The 22,950-nt window shown below is 42.6% G+C and overlaps 1 protein-coding gene across 2 annotated transcripts in view; it reads right to left on the bottom strand.

Annotated features, from left to right (window-relative positions):
* Positions 1 to 22,950, bottom strand: part of ddx51 (DEAD (Asp-Glu-Ala-Asp) box polypeptide 51) — a 55,119-nt gene that overhangs the window by 4,523 nt on the left and 27,646 nt on the right. The window contains exons 8-15 of one of the 2 annotated variants that reach the window (XM_059983278.1): positions 17,974 to 18,082; positions 17,476 to 17,621; positions 6,355 to 6,568; positions 4,007 to 4,122; positions 3,746 to 3,862; positions 3,478 to 3,579; positions 2,980 to 3,043; positions 2,504 to 2,638 (exon numbers count right to left, since the gene is read on the bottom strand). In XM_059983278.1, coding sequence (XP_059839261.1) covers positions 2,504 to 2,638; positions 2,980 to 3,043; positions 3,478 to 3,579; positions 3,746 to 3,862; positions 4,007 to 4,122; positions 6,355 to 6,568; positions 17,476 to 17,621; positions 17,974 to 18,082 — 1,003 coding nt within the window. The remainder of the gene's footprint in view (positions 1 to 2,503; positions 2,639 to 2,979; positions 3,044 to 3,477; positions 3,580 to 3,745; positions 3,863 to 4,006; positions 4,123 to 6,354; positions 6,569 to 17,475; positions 17,622 to 17,973; positions 18,083 to 22,950) is intronic. The other variant, XM_059983279.1, reaches the window with a different exon arrangement.

Genomic DNA, 22,950 nt, shown 5'->3' with positions numbered 1-22,950 from the left:
ATAGTTTTTTGCAGCAATACATAGAGGTACCAACTAGGGAAGGGGCAGTGTTGGATCTCCTGTTAGGGAATGCAATAGGCCAGGTGACGGAGGTATGTGTTGGGGAGCACTTCGGGTCCATTGATCACAATGCCATTAGTTTCAATATAATTATGGAGAAGTATAGGACTGGACACAGGGTTGAGACTTTTGATTGGAGAAAGGCTAACTTTGAGGAGATGTGAAAGGATTTAGAAGGAGTGGATTGGGACAGTTTGTTTTATGGGAAGGATGTAATAGAGAAATGGAGGTCATATAAAGGTGAAATTTTGAGGGTACAGAATCTTCATGTTCCTGTTAGGTTGAAAGGAAAGGTTAAAAGTTTGAGAGAGCCATGGTTTTCAAGGGATATTGGAAACTTGGTTCGGAAAAAGAGAGAGATCTACAATAAATATAGGCAGCATGGAGTAAATGAGGTGCTTGAGGAATATAAAGAATGTAAAAAGAATCTTAAGAAAGAAATTAGAAAAGCTAAAAGAAGAAACGAGGTTGCTTTGGCAAGTAAGGTGAAAATAAATCCAAAGGGATTCTGCAGTTATATTGATAGAAAATGGACAGTGAGGGATAAAATTGGTCCCTTAGAGAATCAGAGTGGACTGCTATGTGTGGAGCCAAAAGAAATGGGGGAGATTTTGAACAATTTATTTTCTTCGGTATTCACTAAGGAGAAGGATATTGAATTGTGTAAGGTAGGGAAACAAGTAGGGAAGTTATGGAAATTATGATGATTAAAGAAGAGGAAGTACTGTCGCTTTTAAGGAATATAAAAGTGGATAAATCTCTGGATCCTGACAGGATATTCCCTAGGACCTTGAGGGAAGTTAGTGTAGAAATAACAGGGGCTGTGACGAAAATATTTCAAATGTCATTAGAAACAGGGATGGTGCTGGAGGATTGGCGTATTGCTCATGTTGTTCCATTGTTTAAAAAGTGTTCTAAGAGTAAACCTAGCAATTGTAGGCCTGTATGTTTGATGTCAGTGGTGGGTAAGTTAATGGAAAATATTCTTGGAGATGGTATATATAATTATCTGGATAGACAGGGTCTGATTAGAAACAGTCAACATGGATTTGTGTGTGGAAGGTCATGTTTGACAAACCTTATTGAATTTTTTGAAGAGGTTACTAGGAACATTGACGAGAGTAACGCATTGGATGTTGTCTATATGGACTTCAGTAAGGCCTTTGACAAGGTTCTGCATAGAAGGTTAGTTAGGAAGGTTCAATTGTTAGGTATTAATATTGAAGTAGTAAAATGGATTCATCATTGGCTGGACGGGAGATGCCAGAGAGTAGAGGTGGATAACTGTTTGTCAGGTTGGAGGCCGGTGACAAGTGGTGTGCCTCAGGGATCTGTACTGGGTCCAATGTTGTTTATCATATACATTAATGATCTGGATGATGGGGTGGTAAATTGGATTAGTAAGTACGCAGATGATACTAAGATAGGTGATGTTGTGGATAATGAAATAGGTTTTCAAAGCTTGCAGAGAGATTTAGGCCAGTTAGAAGAGTGGACTGAAAGATGGCAGATGGAGTTTAATACTGAGAAGTGTGAGGTGCTACATTTTGGTAGGAATAATCCAAATAGGACATACATGGTAAATAGTAGGGTACTGAAGAATGCAGTAGAACAGAGTGTTCTAGGAATAATGGTGCATAGTTCCCTGAAGGTGGAACCTCATGTGGATAGGGTGGTGAAGAAAGCTTTTGGTATGCTGGCCTTTATAAATCAGAGCATTGTGTATAGGAGTTGGGATGTAATGTTAAAATTGTACAAGGCATTGGTAAGGCCGAATTTGGAGTATTATGTCCAGTTCTGGTCACTGAATTATAGGAAAGATGTCAACAAAATAGAGAGTGTACAGAGAAGATCTACTAGAATGTTACCTGGGTTTCAGCACCTAAATTACACGGAAAGGTTGAACAAGTTAGTTCTTTATTCTTTGGAGCGTAGAAGGTTGAGGGGGGACTTGATAGAGGTATTTAAAATTATGAGGGGGATAGATAGAGCTGACGTGGATAGGCTTTTTCCATTGAAAGTAGGGGAGATTGAAACAAGAGGACATGAGTTGAGAGTTAGGGGGCAAAAGTTTAGGGGGTAACACGAGGGGGGGGATTTCTTTATTCAGAGAGTGGTAGCTATGTGGAATGAGCTTCCAGTAGAAGTGGTAGAGGCAGGTTCGGTATTGTCATTTGAAGTAAAATTGGATAGGTATATGGTCAGGAAAGGAATGGAGGGTCATGGGCTGAGTGCAGGTTGGTGGGACTAGGTGAGAGTAATCATTCGGCACGGATTAGAAGGGCCGAGATGGCATGTTTCCATGCTGTAATTGTTATATAGAAATGCCAAGGAATGAATATCTGGTGTATGTGCCTAAATTGTACATGTTGCAATTAAAAATTTTTAAAAATAATGAAGTTTGAAAGATCGCATAATAAGATTCCACCAGGCTCTGGCTCACCTTCAGGATCTGACGAAGCTCTCGCAGAGCCTCTTTGTAGCGCGGAATGAAGGGCCTCAATTGTTCTGGTCTCACCAGCTGCTTTTTCAGCTCAGTGCTGCCAGCATCACTCAGCATCTGAAGAAACTGTCTCTCCTGCAAATTAAATGACCAAACGTACAGCACTCACAAGGTAGACTAACAGGAAATAAACACAGCTAAAGGGAATAAATCTGCATTAACGTGGGACGTATCTAAAAACAACAATGGCATCTGCTGAAGCAGCTCAGTCCCCAAATCACTGATAACGCTCTTATTTAAAATGTGTATCTGACCACCAGGTTATAGATATTGATCAGCAGTCGCTTCACACAGTGCCAGGGGCAGAGGGACTTGCTCTGTCTTCTGACTATGAGAGGCTGATGGAAGGTTGAAGGTTCTGTGACAATTTATATTCAATAGGAACACGGGAGTGAGAGTGGCTCCCATGGACTCACCTGCACCTTTAGAAGGAGTGTGAACGCAAGCCCGGTGTTCCCAGCTCGAGCTGTTCGACCAACTCTGGGGGGAAGAAAGAAGAATCACCAATTCCAAGCAGGAATTTTTAAGGAGCAAAGTAGTAAGCATAAACTCTTTTGTTTTGTTTATGCTTTTGTTTGGAACCGTACAAAACAAAAACTTGGCATAGTCAAAGGGAAACAATGAGCCCTTCCTGAAGTCATTGTGTGTTCATTTCTCCGGTATTCTGAGAAATCACTTAAATCAAATTTCAGGTTATCTACAGGAAACACAGAGCTGCTGTACAGTTGACATTCTGACCAGACAAGTGCACAGAACTCATGGACTATCTGGCAAGCTGCTTCACTCAACAAGTCAAATGTTCTCCCACCCCCACTATCAAATCTCTCTGAAGGCAGTCTAATCTGTCTCTCCTCTATCACAAAGTGATGGAAGATGTAATCTGCTATCAAATGATACTGTCCGGTCTGCGTTACCTGTGGATATATGTTCGGATAAAGTGTGGAGCATCATAATTAATCACACATGTAACATTGCTCACATCAATTCCCCTGGCAGTGGCATCAGTGCTGATCAGTCTGTGGGGAAGAAAGCATAAACAACTGAAATGGACAACGTGACACCAATCCGCAAGCCCAGCAATAAGTGACGCATGCGTGCAAAGGCCATGCACCAAGCATAGAGACAAATTACTGTCAGCCTGTGGATTTTACATAACACCCTAATGCATGCACGCACACTTACATTTGAAGCTTTCCTTGTTCAAATTGTTTCAGTGTTTTTTGTCTTTCATTGGGTGATAGTCTAGAAGAAAACTCTGCCACATGAACACCACCAAAGGCACGAAGCAATAGGAACAATCTAAAACAGGACAGGGAGATGGACACTGTCAGCCTGTGTATCTTATATAACAAGGAGACAGCCCATGTGTCAGCTTGCTACTCTGGGCTGTCTCACTGAAAATTACATTTTAAACAAAACTAGTAACTGGGAAATGCTGTCAACCTGTGAGATGCATTCCTGGAATTAGTAAAGCACAGGATTCGACTGAACTTCATTCTCAGGATGAAGTAGAGGACTGTCAGAGGCTTCTTGTTGAGTGAACATGGGACATAAAATTCCTGTAGGGAAGAAGGAGCATATCTTTGAAGAATATTCAAGATTTCACATTATACAATCCAAATACAAAAGGTCTTACATATCTTTTCAAATGCAGCTTGCCACTTACTGACTATAATAGATGTGGAACAGAGGATAGAAAAATGTCTGAAACATCACTAATTATGTTCCAGGCAGGCATTATACACTATTACCATATACCTTAGAGTGGCTCTGTGGTACAACTAATAGAGCTGCTTACTCCCTGTCCAGAAAGTCTGATTCAATCCTGACCTCCTGTACCGTCTGTATGGAATTTGTTTGTTTTCCCTGTGGCTTCGTGGGTTTCTCCTGGAAGCTCCCATTTCATTCCCTATCCCAAAGACAAACAGGCCTATAAGTTTATTGAATACTGTGAATTGTTCCTAGTGTGTAAGAGAGTGTTAAAATCCAGAGTAGGTTGACTGGAGTGTTGGGAGAACAGGCTAAGGAGATATTAGTATGAGAACGATTGCCTTTGTAAATTCATGTAGACATGATGAGCCAAAATAGTTTCCTTCTACATTACAATGAAATATAACCACAAGGCAACCTCCTCCAGTAGAATATCACCACAATACAGCCCCTTGTTGTACAAGTTTCCATACCTTGTTCAAATATATCACTGATGCCACTGCTCCATTTACTCTTGGAAGCAATGTAACCTTGTGGTACAATGTGAATGAGCAGCAGTAAGCCTCTGTAGAAAGGGACTGAATAAGAGGAAATAAAAGGGAGCCAATGGCTCAGTGGATAGCACTCCCATTCCCAGTCAGAAGGTTCAGATTTGAAGTCACACTCCAGAGATTTAAGCATTAATGCAGATGGTCCCTTCGTCAGTAGAGTACTGAGTGGCATGGCATGGCTGGAGAGCTACCTTTGAGATAAGACATTAAAGCGAGAACCTGTGTGCTGGCATAGAATTCATCATCTGAATTCTCCTTGGTATTCTGGCCAGTTACTACCCTTAGACCAACATTATCAAAACTATCTGGAGTCACAGAGAAACTCAGCATGGAAATAGACCCTCAGCCCATCAAGTTTGTGGTGACTATCAACCCATTGCACCAATCCTACATTAATCTAACTTATATTCTCCCCACATTCTCATCAATTATCCCCAGAATCTATCACTATGGGCAATAAGCCTGCTGCCATCTTATCCTATCTATAGTTTGTACAATTGGTTCCGCTGTTTCTTATAATACAACTTCAAATTCATTACAAAATTTCTACTTGACTGGAAAATATTGGGGACGATTGTGGTTATCAGAATTATAAAACAAAAACCAGAGGGGCTAATTGGCAGAACTTGCATGTGTAGCAGTATACATCAGTTTAAACCTTCTCTCAATCCGTTGTCCCATTCTGACAAGTAAGAAGTTTGGCTCATGTGATATTCCAGATTCTGGTCTGTTTCTTCACTCCTACTCTTTCAGATCAAAAGGTGTGGTGATGTTTCAAACTTTTCCTAATCCTTGCTGTGTTGGTACTTATCCTGCTGAGCTAAAGGGTGGTGCAGACTACAGAACAACTTTCACATTATGAGTTGCTGCACTGCAACTCAAACACACCCATCACAAGTGCTGACAAATACCTATGGAACAGGCATAATTAACAATACATGAATGCTGTCTGAGACAGGGCAGATTCCTTCAGCATACAATCACTCAGTACCTTGCCCAACTCACATCTGCTGTGGAAAGAAGTGCCAATTAACATGCGTTTATAAAGAGTTAAACACAAATCCACAGCCCTCATCCTAATCAGTCCAAAGGAGTACAACAGCATTCACACCTAGGACAGCTTTGGCTGTCAGCTTACCCAGTCATATGCCACTTCCTCCGTTCTGATTTCTGTAATAGAACTGACTAAGAAAGACACTAGCTCTACCCATTCCCATTCCGACATGGTCTCCTTCACTGCCATAATGAGGCCACTCTCAGGTAGGAGGTTGGACATCTCATACTCTGTTTGGGTAGCCTCCAACCTGATGCTCAATCATCGATTTGTTCAACCTTTGATCATTTCTCCCCCTTCCCCCTTTTCTATTACCCATTCTCTTCTCCTCAGCTCCCTCTGGTGCCCCTCCTACTTTCCTTTTGACTGTAAAGCACACTGAGGTTCCCTTTAGTTGTGCAAGATTCTGTGTAAATATAAACTCTCTCCTTATATGATAATCAAAATCAAACCGACCTGAAACCATCAATACGTACTGTCAATCCCTCAGGCAAGGTGTACTTGTTTTCCACAGAGTTAACTGGTGGCTGTTGCTTGCCCAGGGTCGCTTGTGGTTCCTGCTCCTGTGTCCTGTAACTGGCAGTAAAGAGCCGAGGCTGGTGCAGTGCCAACTGTTGCAACTTCTCAGAATCCTTGGTGATGGTAGCAGAGAACAGCAACTTCTGCAGAGGCATCTGCAAGCGGGAGTGGCTGTGGAACGAACCTCATGTTACGAAATGTGAGCACAGAAATATAAAGAAATGATAAAATTACAAAAAGATGTTAACTAATACAGTTGCGACTTTATTACATGGAGCCTTTCTTTCCATTCATCAACAAAAATACAGCATTGAAAGAAGAGAATTATGAAGTAGTTATTGTATACAAGTAGCCATCACTCACTGTGAATTTAAAAACAGAAGTAACCTACATCCTCAAGCACTTAAAGTGCTCTTCCCGTCAGGTCATCAGACCATAAGACATGGGAGCAGAATTCAGCCATTTGGTCCATCGAGTCTGCTCCACCATATTTCATCAGGGCTGATCTAATTTTCCTCTCTGTCCCGGTCTCCTGCCTTTTCCCCATATCCCTTCTTGCCCTGACCAATCAAGAATCTATCAACCTTGGCCTTAAATATACAAAAAGACTTGGCCTTCACAGCCACCTATGGCAACGAAAGTAACAGATTCACCACTCTCTGGCTAAAGAAATTCCTCTTAAACTCCGTTCTAAAAGGACGTCTCTCTATTCTGAGACTGTGTCCTTTGGTCCTAGACTCTCCCACCACAGGAAAAATCCTCTCCACATCCACTGTATCGAGACCTTTCACCATTCAATAGGTATGAATTAGGACACCCCTCATTCTTCTTAATTCCAGTGACATACTGAGAGATCATGTTGCAGCTATATAGGGCCCTGGTAAGACCCCACCTTGGAGTACTGTGCTCAGTTCTGGTCGCTTTACTATAGGAAGGATGTGGAAACCATAGAAAGGGTACGGGAGGAGTTACAAGGATGTTGCCTGGATTGGGGAGCATATCTTATGAGAATAGGTTCAGTGAGCTCAGCCTTTTTTCTTGGAGTGACGGAGGATGAAAGGTGACCTGATAGAGGTGTATAAGGCATTGATCATGTGGATAGTCAGACGCTTCTTCCCAGGGCTGAAATGGCTAGCACGAGAGGGCACAGTTTTAAGGTCCTTGGAAGTAGGTACAGAGGAGATATCAGGGGTAAGTTTTATTTTCAGACAGAGAGTAGTGAGTGTGTGGAATGGGCTGCCGGCGACAGTGGTGGAGGTGGATATGATAGGATCTTTTAAGAGGCTCTTGGATAGGTGTTTGGAGCTCAGAAAAATAGAGGGCTATCAGTAACCCTAGGTAATTTCTCAGTTAAGGACATGTTTGGCAAAGCTTATTGTGCTGTAGGTTTTCTATGCTTCTATGTTTCTATGACTACAGGCTCAGAGCCATCAAACACTCTTCATATGACAAGCCATTCAGTGCCGGAATCATTTTCATGAATCTCCTTTGTACCTTTTCCAGTTTCAGCACATCCTGTCTAAGGAACCCAAAACTGCTCACAACACTCCAAGTGAGGCCTTCCCAGTGTTTTATAAAGTCTCAACATTACATCTTTGCTTTTATATTCTGAAATGAATCCTAACATCGCATTAGCCTTCCTCACCACAGACTCAACCTGCAAATTAACCTTTAAGGAATCCTCAAATATTTTAATTTCCTCTCCATTTAGAAAATTTTATTTCTTCTACCAAAGTGCATGACCATACACTTTGTTATTTCTTTGATGAAATAACAAACAGGATAGACAAAGAAAAAAATTAGTTGATGTTGTATACTTAATTTTCAGAAGGTAAAATTTTTCCCTTGAGGAAACCATGTTGACCATCATGTGCCTCCAAGAACCCTGAAAACACATCCTTAACAATCAAGTCCAACATTTTCCCAACCACTCTAGTCAGACTAACTGGCCTATAATTTCCTTCCTTCAGTCTCTCTCCCTTCTTGAAGTGAAGTGTCATTTGCAACTTTCCAGTCTTCCGGAACCATTCCAGAAGCTAGTCATCCTTTAAAGATTATTACTAATACATCCACAAATCTTTTCAGCTACATCGTTTAAAGCCCTGGTCTAGGCAAATTACCTACCTTTCAGTTTCCCTTGTCTACCTATGTCATTGGTGCCAATATGCACCAAGACTTCTGGCTACCATTGCCATGGACCCAGTCAGAGACATCACTGACCCTGGCACCAGGAAAGCAACATACCATACCTATCACGCCCACAGAATCTCATTTCCGATCCTTTGACTACGGAATCACCTATCAACACTGCAGTCCTCTTCACCTCTCTGCACATCAGAGCCACAACAGCAGACCCAGTGTCAGAGACCAGGGTCACTACATCTCATGCCAGTAGGTTATCCCCCTCAATAGTATCTCAAGTTGTATACTTATTATTGAAGGGGATGGCCACAGGTGTACCCTGCACTGGTTGTGTATTTCCCCTCTGTCGCCTGACAATCACTCAGTTACCTGCCTCCTGCAATATAGGGGAGGCGACCATCTATCACCTCCTCATTCTCTCATGAGTCGAACTGCAGCCTGTTGCAGAAGTGTTTTTCTAGCAGACTGGAGTGTTTTGTACTGTTTTCCCACAGTACAAAACACTGCACCTGGAGCCATTTGCACTACACTGTTAGGCCCTAACACAAGGAATGAACAAATAAGAATAGAAAGTGAGAAACTACCTCACCCAAGCCTGGTGAGCCAAAGCCTCTCTAAAACTGACACATTCACAAGAATGGCCAAGCAACACACACAAAATGCTGGAGGAACTCAACAGGTCAACAAGCATCTATGGAAAGAAGTACAGTCGACGTTTCGAGCTGAAACCCTTCGGCAGGACTGGAGAAAAAAAGCTGAGGGGTAGATTTAAAAGGTGGAGGGAGGGGATAGGCGAAACTTGGAGGAGAGGGATGAAGTTGTGAAGTTGATTGGTAAAGAGACAGAAGGCCATGGAAGAAAGAAAATAGGGGAGGAGCACCAGAAGGAGGCGATGGGTGGGCAAGGAGATAAGAGAGGGAAAAGGAGATGGGAAATGAAGGGGAGGTGGGAAGCATTATGAAAAGTTTGAGAAATCGATGTTCATGGTATCAGGTTGGAGGCTACCCAAATGGAATATCGGAATATAAAATGCTGTTCCTCCACCCAAAGTGTGGCCTCAACACGACAGTGAAGGACTCCATGAATAGAAATATTGAGATGGGAATGGGAAGTGGAATTAAAATGGGTGGCCACTGGGAGATCTCACTTGTTCTGGCGGACAGAGCGTAGATGCTTGGCGAATTGGTCTCCCGATCTACATAGGGTCTCAACGATATACAGGAGGCCAGATCGGGAGCACCGAACACAGTAAATTACCCCAACAGACTCACAGGTAAAGTGTTGCCTTATCTGGAAGGACTGTCTGGGGTCCTGAATGGTAGTGAGGGAGGAAGTGTAGGGGCAGCTGTAGCACTTGTTCCGTTTTCAAGGATAAGTGCCAGGAGGGAGATCAGTGGGTAGGGACAAATGGACAAGGGAGTCACATAAGGAGTAATACCTGCGGAAAGCAAAAAAGTGGGGGGAGGGATCCTGTTGGAGGTGGCAGAAGTTTCAGAGAATTATGTGCTGGACATAGAGGCTAGTGGGATAGCAGGTGAGGGCAAGAGGAACCCTATCCCTGGTAGGGTGATAGCAAGATGGGGTAAGAGCAGACATGCGTGAAATGGTAGAGATGCAGTTGAGGGCAGCATTGATGGTGGAGGAAGTGAAGCCACTTTCTTTGAAAAAGGATGACATCTCTTTTGATCTGGAATGAAAAGCCTCATCCTAAGAGCAGATGCGGTGGAGATGGAGGAATTGAGAGAAGGGAATGGCGTTTTCACAAATAGCTGGGTGGGGCAAGGTGTAGTCCAGGTAGCTGTGAGAATCCATGAGTTTAGAATAGACATTGGCAGATAAGCTGTCTTCGGAGATAGAGACAGTGAGATCAAGAAAGGGAAGGGAGGAGTCGGAAATGGTGCAGGTAAATTTGAGGGCAGGGTGGATGTTGGAGGCAAAATGGATGAAGTTGATGAGTTCAGCACGGGTGCAGAAAGCAGCACCAATGCAACTATCGATGTAGTGTAGGAAAAGTGCAGGACGGTTATCAGCGTAGGCTTGGAACATAGACTGTTCTATGCAGCCGCACACTTCACCTGTGAGTCTGTTGGGGTAATTTACTATGTTCGGTGCTTCCTGTATATCAGTGAGATCCAACATAGATTGGGAGACCGCTTCGCCAAGCATCTACGCTCCATCTGCCAGTACAAGCAGGATCTACTTCCCATTCTGGTTTGTCCATCTATGGCCTCCTCCACTGTCATGATGAGGCCACAGCGAAGTTGGAGGAACAACACCTTATATTATATTTGGGTAGCCTCCAACCTGATGGCGTGAACATTGATTTTTCAAACTTCCGGTAATGCCCCACACACCCTCCTTTACCTTTTCTCTCTCTCACCTTATCTCCTTGCCCGCCCATTGCCTCCTTCTGGTGCTTCTCCCCCACTTTTTCTTTCTTCCATGGCATCTCTTTCACTAATCAACTTCCCAGCTCTTCACTTCATCCCTCCCCCTCCAGCTTTCATCTATTACCTGCTGTTTCTCTCTCCCCTTCCCCACCTTTTAAATCTACTGCTCAGCATTTTTTCTCCTGTCCTGTCAAAGGGGTTTGGCCCGAAACATCGACTGTTCTTTTTTCCACAGATGCTGCCCAGCCTGCTGAGTGCCAGCATTTTGTGTGTTTTGCTCGGTTTTCTTAGCATTTGCAGATTTTCTCATTTGTCAAAAGAATGGTTGCACCACTTACATTTGTGTTAATTTTATTGGCTCTTTCTATTGAATCCCTCTTGCTGATTGGTTGCTAGCTGCTCAGATTAATAAAGTCTGTCAATTTTATTCTGGGCTATGACACCAGATAGTCGGCAATCAACCTATCACTGCTTATAAAGAAATGTTGAAAGGCTTTCCCAGTTTAGAAAGTCTTCAAAATTTTTATCATCATCACTATTATGTGCTATGCCGTACGCGTGGGTTATCATGGTATTCCATCTGCATTTATTGCCTGTGGAGAAGACCCCTTTCACTCCTCCTCCTTATTAGTTTCACTGTCCATGACCATCATTGCTCTTGGGAAAGTTTTCTACAGAAGTGTTTCGCCATTGCCTTCTCCTGGGCATTGTCTTTACAAGATTTAAGAATATAAGAACATAAGAAATAGAAACAGGAGTAGGCCATCTGGCCCATTGAGCCTGCCCTGCCATTCAGTAAGATCATGGCTGATCTGTCCATAAACTCAGCTCCATCTACCTTCCTTTTTCCCACAACTCTTAATTCCCCTACTATGTAAAAATCTATCTAACTGTATTAAATATATTTAGTGAAGAAGCCTGAACTGCTTCTCTGGGCAGAGAATTCCATGGATTCACCACTCTCTGGGAAAAAGAATTTCTTCTCATCTCCATCCTAAATATTCACCCCTTAATCTTGAGGCAATGTCCCCTAGTTCTAGTCTCACCTACCAATGGAAACAACTTTCCTACTTCTATCTTATCTATCCCTTTCACAATTTTGTATGTTTCTCTAAGATCCCCTCTCATTCTTCAGAATTCCAGAGAGTACAGTCTCAGGCAACTCAATCTCTCCTCATAGGTTAAACTTTCATCTCTGGAGTCAACCTGGTGAACCTCCTCTGCACTGCCTCCAAAGCCAGTATATCCTTCCTCAAGTATGGAGACCAGAACTGCACACAGTACTCCAGGTGCAGCCTCACTAGTACCCTGTGTAGTTGCAGCATGACCTCCCTGCTCTTGAATTCAATCCCTGTAGCAATGAAGGCCAACATTCTATTTGCCTTCTTAGTAACCTGTTGTACCTGCAAGCCAACTTTTTGTGATTCATAAACACTCCCAAGTTCCTCTGCACAACAGCATGCTGCAATCTTTCACCATTTAAATAATAATCTGCTCTATTATTCATTCCAAAGTGGATGATCTCACATTTACCAACATTGTATTCCTTCTGACAGACCTTGGCCCGCTCACTTAACCTATCTATATCCCTCTGCAGACTCTCCACATCCTCTGTACAATTTGCTTTTCCACTCAGTTTAGTGTCATTGGCAAACTGCTGATGACACTAAAATGCAAGACAGATGTCCCCAGCCATTATTAATACTCCTCAGAGATTGTTTGCCTGACATCAGTGGTCGCATGACCAGGACTTACAATGTACACCCACTGCCCATACAATCACTACCCACCCACCTGCTTCCATGGCTTCATGTGACTCTGATCTTGGTGAGGGTGGCTAAGCATGTGCTACACCTTTCCAAAAGGTGACCTGCAGGCTAGCAGAGGTAAGGATTGTCTTACACCTCCTTCGGTAGAGCCATATCTCCACCCTACCACTCATGCAAAATATTACAATTATTATTTGAGCATCAGTTTCCAAAGCTAGTTTTGTAATTTTGTATTGTATGGTAACAACAAAACAAAAGAAATGAAATCTTAAAATGTCAGCATGAATCCGATGACAATTGCTTCCATTTTATCCGAGTAAATCTAAGCTGATGTTCTCCAATAAAAGTAAATTATCTTCTCAAGAAGAGCAAACTTCTTTTATTTTGTCATTTGTTAACTTTAACTCTTTAACCATGCTCACTAATATAGTTCACCCAGTTAGTACTGCCCTTTCTACTTGCTGGTCCTCTGTGTATCATAATGAGTTTCCTTCCCTACAGTAACAATTACAAAAAAGTGGTTCACTTGCTGTTACCAGGTCAAGCAGATTCTGTAGAAATATAGGTATTTTCTCTTGTAATGAAGTAGTTTGTTCATTGGGTATGCTAACTACAGATGCTGAATAGATCTGAAAATTCTCACTAAAGAGTTGCCAAATAGCAAGATATCCAATGACTATTAGAAATAACAGGTCTTCAGAAGCCAGCAACTTGTAGAGAAACACAGACTCAATCTCCAGAACTGTTCAAATACATACCTATTTAGTTCATAAATGTTTAGACTGAATAGACTATTTTGCAACCAATTTCAGAAAATTTAATACTCAATGTAATAATTAGCCAATCCCACCAGGCATATTTGGATGTGTCATAATTTGTATACTTTATTACCAGAGGTACAAAATTGCATAACTTTGACTTGAATCCAATGGCAAGATTGTAGAACGAAAGATAAATCTGCAACGATAGGCATTTTGGATAAAGGAGATTACATCACCTGGTGCACACCCATCTCAATCAGGTAACAAACCCAGACAAATCTGAGATCGGATATCTGAGGTTCAGTTTGTACTGCATGATTCCCTCAACTAACTAACAGAGAAAGGGAATAAAGTTATAACTCAACACCTTTATGTATCTTGAAGACACTCAGCTGTTATTAACTTTGCAATTTTGTACAAATTATTGAAGGCCAATTTGGAATACTGTATTAGGTACTGTTCCATCAAAAGATCAATTAAGCACTTGAATACACAAAGGAAGCAAAGACTCAAAGGCTCAAACAGCATGAAAACAGTCTGTTTGACCCAACTTCTCCATGCCATCCAGTGGGCACCCATCTGCATTATTCCCTTTGCAAGATCAGGTTTGATTCTAAATATCAGGATTTCAAGTTGTAACAGAAAATGGTATTGATTTTCATGACGAGATTTGAGTGTGGGTGCAATTAAAGCCTTTAACACAAAGAGTTTAGGCTAACTTAGGTACATTTTTCAACCAAGATTTGTTAGGGCAGAGCCACAGGAATTCAAAACTACCTCACTTCTGAGCTGAGAATGAAACAAAGACACTTAACGATTGCACTGTATCATAGCAACTAATATTCAAAAATATTTAGGCAAATAGATGATTAATCAAAATCCCTAAAGGCAAAAGAAAACAATGAATCACTTATGCTGGTAACTAATATGGTACTTTAAGGTTGCAGACAAGAGGCTTAACTTCTCTTAATATATAAACAGGGCAGGACCCTTGCTACTCCAGGCCTGTGGGTGTGAGAGCTGTGATAGACTAAAGAACTTCTAACCTTTATAACTTCATGATGTTCAATGCAGTCAGAGAAAATAATATACTGTAAAGCCAGGCACTAGAAATATTTCTAAAACCTTAACACATTTTCAAATTAAAAAGCTTTATCTTTTCCAACCCAACTTTGTGTTCTAACTGCTCGAATGAAGGGCGAGAAAAGGGAATCCAGCTGCTCCATGCCCATGACTGGTTGCACTTGTGTTGTTATTGCACTGGAGGACTATAAGAACAGAAGACTGCTATTTAGTGTGAGTCCATACTGTCTCATTCATTGTGCTAAGATCTGTTCCATGTCTAACTATGGTTTTGAGTCTCTACCCTCTGTCACATGGATAGTCCATCTTGGCCACACTCCAAATCTGCTCCATATACTGCCTGTCTTTGTTCTAGTAGTCTTCAATGGGATTCTCAACTCTAGGCACAAACAAGACCCAAAACCAGTTCCATCTGCCACACTTCATTTCAACTTGTGGCAACACTTCACTTTGAGTCTGTTGGGGTCATCTGTTGCATCCGGTGCTCCCGGTGCGGCCTCCGCTACACTGGCGAGACCCGACGCAGATTGGGGGACTGCTTTGTCGAGCACCTCCGCTCTGTCCGCCACAACAGACAGGATCGCCCGGTTGCCACCCACTTCATCTCTCCTTCACATTCCCATTCAGGTATGTCCTCTACTGCCATGATGAGGCCAAACTTTGGTTGGAGGAACAACATCTCATATACCGTCAGGGTAGTTTCCAGCCCCTTGGGATGAACATCGAATTCTCCAACTTCCGGTAATTCCCTCCCTCTCCCTTCCCCCATCCCACTTTCACTCTGTCCCCTCTTCCAGCTGCCTATCACCTCTCCCATGATTCTTCCTTCTTCAACTACCCATAGTGCTTTCCCCTTACATTCCTTCTTCACCTCTCCTGCCTATCCCCTCCCCCACCTTTTGATCTTTCCTCTGATTGGTTTTTTTCAAAATGAAGGTGAACCTGGCACCTTCCAGTCTCCCCCCACCTTCTTTGCAGGACCCCTGCCCCCTCCTTCTTTAGTCCTGACAAAGGATCTCAGCCCGAAACGTTGACTGCTCATTTCAACGGATGCTGCCTGACCTGCTGAGCTCATCCAGCTTTTTTGTATGTCTTGATTTGACCACAGCATCTGCAGTGTACTTTGTGTTTCCATCTGCCATTATCTTTCCTCCTAAATGCTCCCATTACCACCTTCTTTACATATCAGATTCTAGCATTGGTAGCCATTTGCGTTCTTGCTCATCTTCTTCCGACAGCTGTCTCTCACATTCACACTTCCTTCTTCACCACACCTCACTCCACCTGCCTCTCGTTTTGTTTTCTTTATGGTCCTCCATCTATCATTCACCAGCCACCAGATCCAAACTCCAACCTAACTTGGAGCAATCTGTCTGTTGTTTTCTCGCTCCTCTTCAGTACTCGGGTCTTTAATCACCACTCTGCTTTCCTTTAATCCAGCCCAAGGTTTTGACCTGACACATCAATTCCTTTCCTCCCACAGATCAGCAGCTCGACCTGAATTCCTCCAGATTATTTGTTGCTCCAACTCCAACATCCATGGTCAGACCATACACATCTCAACTCTGACTCATAATGCTCCTGTACCAGCTCTGACCTCACCATTATCTATAGTGTGATGGGCAAACCAAGTTTGAAAGGGGGTCCAGAAGTGACCCATTGAACTGTGCTATTGAGAGGGGGGGGGAGGGAGAGGGAGAGAGAGAGAGAGGGGGAGGGGGAGAGGGGGGAGAGAGAGAGAGAGAGAGAGAGAGGGGGGGAGAGAGAGAGAGGGGGAGAGGGGGAGAGGGGGAGAGAGAGGGAGGGGGAGAGAGAGAGGGAGAGAGAGAGAGAGAGAGAGAGAGAGAGAGAGGGAGAGGGAGAGGGAGAGGGAGAGGGAGAGGGAGAGGGAGAGGGAGAGGGAGAGGGAGAGGGAGAGGGAGAGGGAGAGGGAGAGGGAGAGGGAGAGGGAGAGGGAGAGGGAGAGGGAGAGGGAGAGGGAGAGGGAGAGGGAGAGGGAGAGGGAGAGGGAGAGGGAGAGGGAGAGGGAGAGGGAGAGGGAGAGGGAGAGGGAGAGGGAGAGGGAGAGGGAGAGGGAGAGGGAGAGGGAGAGGGAGAGGGAGAGGGAGAGGGAGAGGGAGAGGGAGAGGGAGAGGGAGAGGGAGAGGGAGAGGGAGAGGGAGAGGGAGAGGGAGAGGGAGAGGGAGAGGGAGAGGGAGAGGGAGAGGGAGAGAGAGAGAGAGAGAGAGAGAGAGAGAGATTGATTGATTTACCTTTCTCCAAGGACACTTTGCCTGCTTGTTAAGATTCCTGCAGAGACAGCAAGGCAGAGCCGATTGATGGACAGCTGGTGTCCAGCATGTGGAGATAAAAAGCAGGTTTGTTGGGACACAGACAGACACACCATGGGACACTGAATGAGCTTTGTGCACCCACATGAAGGTGGGGTTTTGGAGGATCGATTCAGGGAAATCGATCAGGTTGCTCACAGTGTGAAAAGGTGCAATCGGTGGGGATCTATTTGTGTGTCCTCCCTTGCCTGGGTGACAGTTCTACCACTGAAGAACAGTCGTATGTATTATGGACATAATCGGTGACCACAACAGGACTTCAGGAGACAATGGGAAGCTCGATGGCAATAGCATCACCTCTCTCTCTCTAACGTTATTCAAACAACTACCTCGACCTGAACTGAACTTTCTTCATCATCGTAAGACTATAACCATTTACCCCTAGCTCTGAAAGAGCCTAGTTTTGGTTCCTATTTCCACACTTCTGTATATATCATTGCTAATATGTTTCATCTATATTTGCATTTATATTACTGTATTGCTTAGTTTACTAATAAACACTATTAGTTACTATAATACCAGACTCCAAAGTGTTTTCCATTTCTGCTGGTTCTTTAACCCAGTCACGGGGTACATGACAGTAGCTTAACCCCAAATCCTTACCTTACAGCTGTGCAGACACCTGGCTCCACCCTCTGAAAAAGGACATCTGATGCTGATAATTCATCCACTTTGTATACTTCCTTCACCACCTGGTTCAGCCAATTGTGATGCATACTGTCAATCATTCGATCAGCTTCATCAATGATCTGAAAAACAATCACACAATAGGTTACTGTCCTTATTCCTGTCATCACACATTGTCCATGATCCTTAATAGAGACAGTGGAATACTTTTGCATCATTCATCAGGACAGAAACGCGCACTGATGCTAGACAGACACAAGTGGATGTCAAGTATCCAGCAAAACTCTCAAGTCATCCTTCCCACAATCAGATATTCCAACAATAAGATGTATCTCAATTCACAACAACAACAACAGAAAGCTGGCCGAGGAATTGGGAGGTGGAGGTGGATTAGTTGTACTGGTCATGTTACCACAAGAAAAGGAAGAAAGTTATAATTATTGAGAAATGTCAACCAGCTGCTTGAGGTCTTACCAGGTATCGGAGATGCTGTAGACTGAATCCATCTGTTTTGGTAATGTGGTCAACCAGACGTCCTGGAGTTGAAATTACAATATCTGCCAAGCTGCGGTAACCCATAATTCTTCAGAGATGAAAGTATGTAAAAAGCAATAGGAATTGTGACTCCTAATGATAGCATTGCAACTACAGTCAAATATTGATGCATGTTCATCAGAAAACAATGATAACATTAAAACTGCAGTACTGTGCAGAAGTCTTAAGACACTCTAGCTATTTAAGTGCCGAAAGACTTTTGCACAGTACTGTACTTACCCAAATTTCCTTTAAATTGGACCTGTATCCACCACTTCTGCTGGCAGCTCATTCTACACTCTCGCCAGCCTCCAAGTGAAGGTCACTCAGGTTCCCCTTAAATATTTCACCTTTAATCTATGAGCTCTAGCAATCCTCCAACTGATGATAACAGTGTACCCTCACCATTTCTGTCATATTACTACATCCCTCAATGCTGTCTACTAGCCAACTTGGACCCTTCTATTGATTATCTTTCTTAAATCCCTCACCCCTCTCTCTCTCACATACACACTATGTGTAGACTTAGCTGCTAATATTTATCCATCTATCCACTGCAAATTATTCTCTGTGTTACTCTTCAATGAAATAAAGTATTTTAGTGATAGAAATGCTACATAATGCTTATAAGTGTGAGGTGCTACATTTTGGTAGGAATAATCCAAATAGGACATACATGGTAAATAGTAGGGCATTGAAGAATGCAGAAGAGTGATCTAGGAATAATGGTGCAAAGTTCCCTGAAGGTGGAATCTCATATGGATAGGGTGGTGAAGAAAGCTTTTGGTATACTGGCCTTTATAAATCAGTGCATTGAGTATAAGAGTTGGGATGTAATGTTAAAATTGTACAAGGCATTGGTAAGGCTGAATTTGGAGTATTGTGTACAGTTCTGGTCACCGAATTATAGGAAAGATGTCAACAAAATAGAGGGTACAGAGAAGATTTACTAGAATGTTACCTGGGTTTCAGCATCTAAGTTACAGGGAAAGATTGAACAAGTTAGGTCTTTATTCTTTGGAGCGTAGAAGGTTGAGGGGGGACTTGACAGGGGTATTTAAAATAAGGAGGGGGATAGATCGAGTTGACGTGGATAGGCTTTTTCCATTGAGAGTAGGGGAGATTCAAACAAGAGGACATGATTTGAGGGGGTAAAAGTTTAAGGGTAACATGAGGGGGAATTTCTTTACTCAGAGAATGGTAGCTGTGTGGAATGAACTTCCAGTAGAAGTGGTAGAGGCATGTTCAGTATTGTCATTTAAAGTAAAATTGGATAGGTATATGGATAGGAAAGGAATGGAGGGTTATGGGCTGAGTGCGGGCCAGTGGGACTAGGTGAGAGTAAGCATTCGGCACGGGCTAGAAGGGCCAAGATGGCCTGTTTCTGTGCTGTAATTGTTATATGGTTATATGGTCATAATATTGTATTTAACACTAAATAAAAGTCATTGTTTCCCTCTACGTTTCCTATCCTGTCTATCAAGGGAGATGGAAATTTCCAAACTGGAGCAAATATGGATGGTAGTCTACCAAAATGATCATTTCTATTTCTGGTAACAACTATATATGAGCATTATTGATTAAAGCTAACACGAACAGAGAAATTTGCTGCATAATTCTACTTTCAGATAGTAGAATTTCAAACATAACGCGTTCCTCCCCCCTTCTCCCCATTCTGTTGTGTAAAGAATGTGTGCAGTGAGCTATACCTGAGTTTTGAATTTAATGTGAAAGATTAAACTATTCCAAACTTTCCAATGCGTTGCAACAACTTAAACTCAAAATCTTAAACTAGCAAATGTGGAGGAAGAACTCAGGGTGAAAACTTGGAGTAAAAAGAAATTCTAAGACAGGTAAAATTAGTGATCTTGTAGTTAGGGATCCTCTTGGAAAGAGTGATCACAGTATGATTGAGTTTCTCGTACAAATGGAGGGTGCAATAGTTCAATGTAAGACCAGTGTATTATGCCTAAACAATGGAGAACAATGGAGGCTACAGTGGGATGAGGGAGGATTTGGTCAGAGTCGACTGTGAATTCAGGCTATATGGTGGGATGGTTGACGAATGGTGGAAGACTTTCAAAGATATTTTTCCATGGTGGTCAACTAAAGTATACTTCAGTTAAAAGCAAGGACAGTAAGGGTGGGGAGAGACAGCCTTGGATAACTAAGGAAATAAAAGAAGGCATCAAACTAGAAGCTCATGCATACAAAGTCACCAAGAGTAGTGGGAAACTGGAAGATTGGAAAAACTTTAAAACCAACAAAGAACCACTGAATGAGCAATAAAGAAAGGGAAACTAGATTATGAAAATAAGCATGCAGACATGGTCAAGAGGTTTAGTTGTTCATACCAAACAAAAGGATGAGGAAGAAATGGGACTTTGACCATGGAATGATTGTTGGTGGTTTGAGTATCTACAAAACTGCTGATCTCCTGGGATTTCTACATAGCAGTCTCTAGGGTTTTCAGAGATAAACAAACAAAAACACACCCAATGAGTAGCAACTCTGTGTGCAAAAATGCCTCGTTACTGAGAGTGGTCAAAGGAGAATGGCCAGACTGGTTCAAGCTGACAGGAAGGCAACAATAACTCAAATAACCACGTTACACAATGGTGTGCAGAAGAGAAGAGCACCTCTGGCATACACTCAGTGGCCACTTTATTAGATACAAGGGGGTTAATGTAGCCACTGAGTATGTACATATTTATTATTGTAATTATCGTATATTTTAACAATTACACAGTACTACTACCACAAACCAAATTTCACTGCATTTGTCAGTGATAATAACCCTGATTCTGATTCTGCAGAATCTAAGTGTTCCCTATCAACATGTAATCACATGGAGTGGCTTTTGTGATGGTTGAACCTCAGGAAGAACCAAAATGGTTCTCGGCACTTCTGGCTACAAATGCTTCAGCACAGGTTTTGACACTTGCATGCTCTCGCCCATCATTGAAGGTGCTTACAGTATGTCCTTGGAGCTTTTTCTCTGATCACTCTTATCTAAACCATTTGTAGTTAGGTTTGATATGACTACAGACTATGGGGTCACTAAGCTGTGCCTTTTAAATGCTATTTTTGTTCTTTAGCCAATGTGCCCTTGAGCTGTAGGTTCCAGATAGCACCACACTGCCTAGTCTTGCTTCTGCAATGCTCACTGAACTGAAGTTCATCCCTGGTAATGGTGGACCGAGGGATTGTTGGGGAACACATTTTTGTTGCTGCTGATGGTTCACTTCACCCCTATCTGAATTTAGCATACTAGGACAGCCATAGGACAGAGGGTGCCGGTAGCTAGTACACAGGCAACCAAAATATGGAATATGCAAGGAAGAGTCAGCTAAGGTTCATGACGTTAACAAATTCAAGGAAGAATATAAATTTAGGAATGAATGAGGGTACTAAAGATAGAGAATAGAATGCTATTTTCTTTCAAACGTTAGACATGGTCAGGTGCAGTGAAATCACTTTTCTTGAACATGTACTTTCCTGAGACATAAATCTATTCTACTGCTAGTTATATTAGTATATTTGAATCTTATTAATTTGGTAGAATTTCCAAAACAAAACATGCAAAGTTAGAAATACTTACGTGGGTTTTTCAAGATGGCGATGCAGTGAAAGGTCTGCTTTGCTGAGCTCAGCACAGCAACACTGATCATTTCGCATATAAACCTATTCTTTTCAATTTTTTTTTAAATGCCCGTGTCGGATTTAATAACGTGAACATTGAAGGGTGCTTCAACACTATGCTATCAAAAAGTACTAAAAAGGCAGCCAAGATGGACTGCACAGAGCACTCGACCGGGGCTGAGGAGTTAGCTGCAGCTAGTTATGCTAACACGTTGGACCTGCTTTTCGTCAAGTAATTCAGGAAGTTAATGGAGTACATATCCAAAATGAGGGACGAGAAGCTTGGTCCACTCTAACACTCCAGAACCACATATTGGAGCTTAAAAATCTTGATACAAGAATGACTGAGGCCAAGGTCTCAGTAGTCTCCGCAGTAGAGACTGTGCCTGATCAGGCCCAAAGCCACATCCGGGCACAAGAGAAGCAAGTTCAAAAGCCTGCCTGACCATATCGATGATCTTGAGAACAGAGGTAGGAGGAAGAACATACAGATCATCGGTCTACCTGAAGGTACAGAAGGCAGGCAGCCAGTGAAGTTTCTTGAGGGCTGGCTGCCTAATTTCCTTGATTTGGAAACCAAGGCTGGACGCATTAAAGTGGAAAGAGCTCGTCGTATGCTGGCTCCAAAACAGGGCCCAGGCCAACGCCTTCAACCTGTCCTCGTGTGGTTCCATAATTTCGGTGATAAGCAAAGAGTGATGGAGGTTTCCAGATGTCGCGGGAATGATGCCCAGGCTTTAATATATGAGGGATCCAGGCTTATGTTTTTACAAGATTTTTCGGCAGCCGTTATTCGGAAGTGCAAGGAATTTGACCAGGTAAAGGAGCAGCTGAGAGAATCCAGAATCCAGTACTTTATGCTATACCCAGTGGCGCTGAAAATCACCTACACTGGGAGCACCAAGATATTTGATTCTCCTGACAAAGCTAAAACTTTTTTGAACACGTTGGGCTAAAGAATGTATAATTGTGTAGCCCTGGTTCTGGACGATAACATGCTCAATTGTCACTTTATTTTACCTTTTCATTTCTCAATGGCAAGATATCTTACAGGATGGGTAACGTGTTTGTTTTGATTAATACGGTTTCATTATTTGTTTAAATTAGCAGTGCTGCTCCAGCCTGAAGGAGCTGAAACATGACGGTAATAAATCTGTGGATTGATAAATTATGCCCTGTTTTCATTTTTGACTATGTTAAATGCCATATGGCAGTGGGGCAGAATATGGGGTGCTAGAAGGGTCAGATATCCCCTTTGTGGAGTAAGACCTCTTG

Source organism: Hypanus sabinus, chromosome 10, assembly GCF_030144855.1.
Source record: "Hypanus sabinus isolate sHypSab1 chromosome 10, sHypSab1.hap1, whole genome shotgun sequence".
NCBI lineage: Eukaryota > Metazoa > Chordata > Chondrichthyes > Myliobatiformes > Dasyatidae > Hypanus > Hypanus sabinus.
The sequence above is the reverse complement of the archived record's forward strand: the minus strand, read 5'-3'. Positions and strand labels throughout refer to the sequence as shown.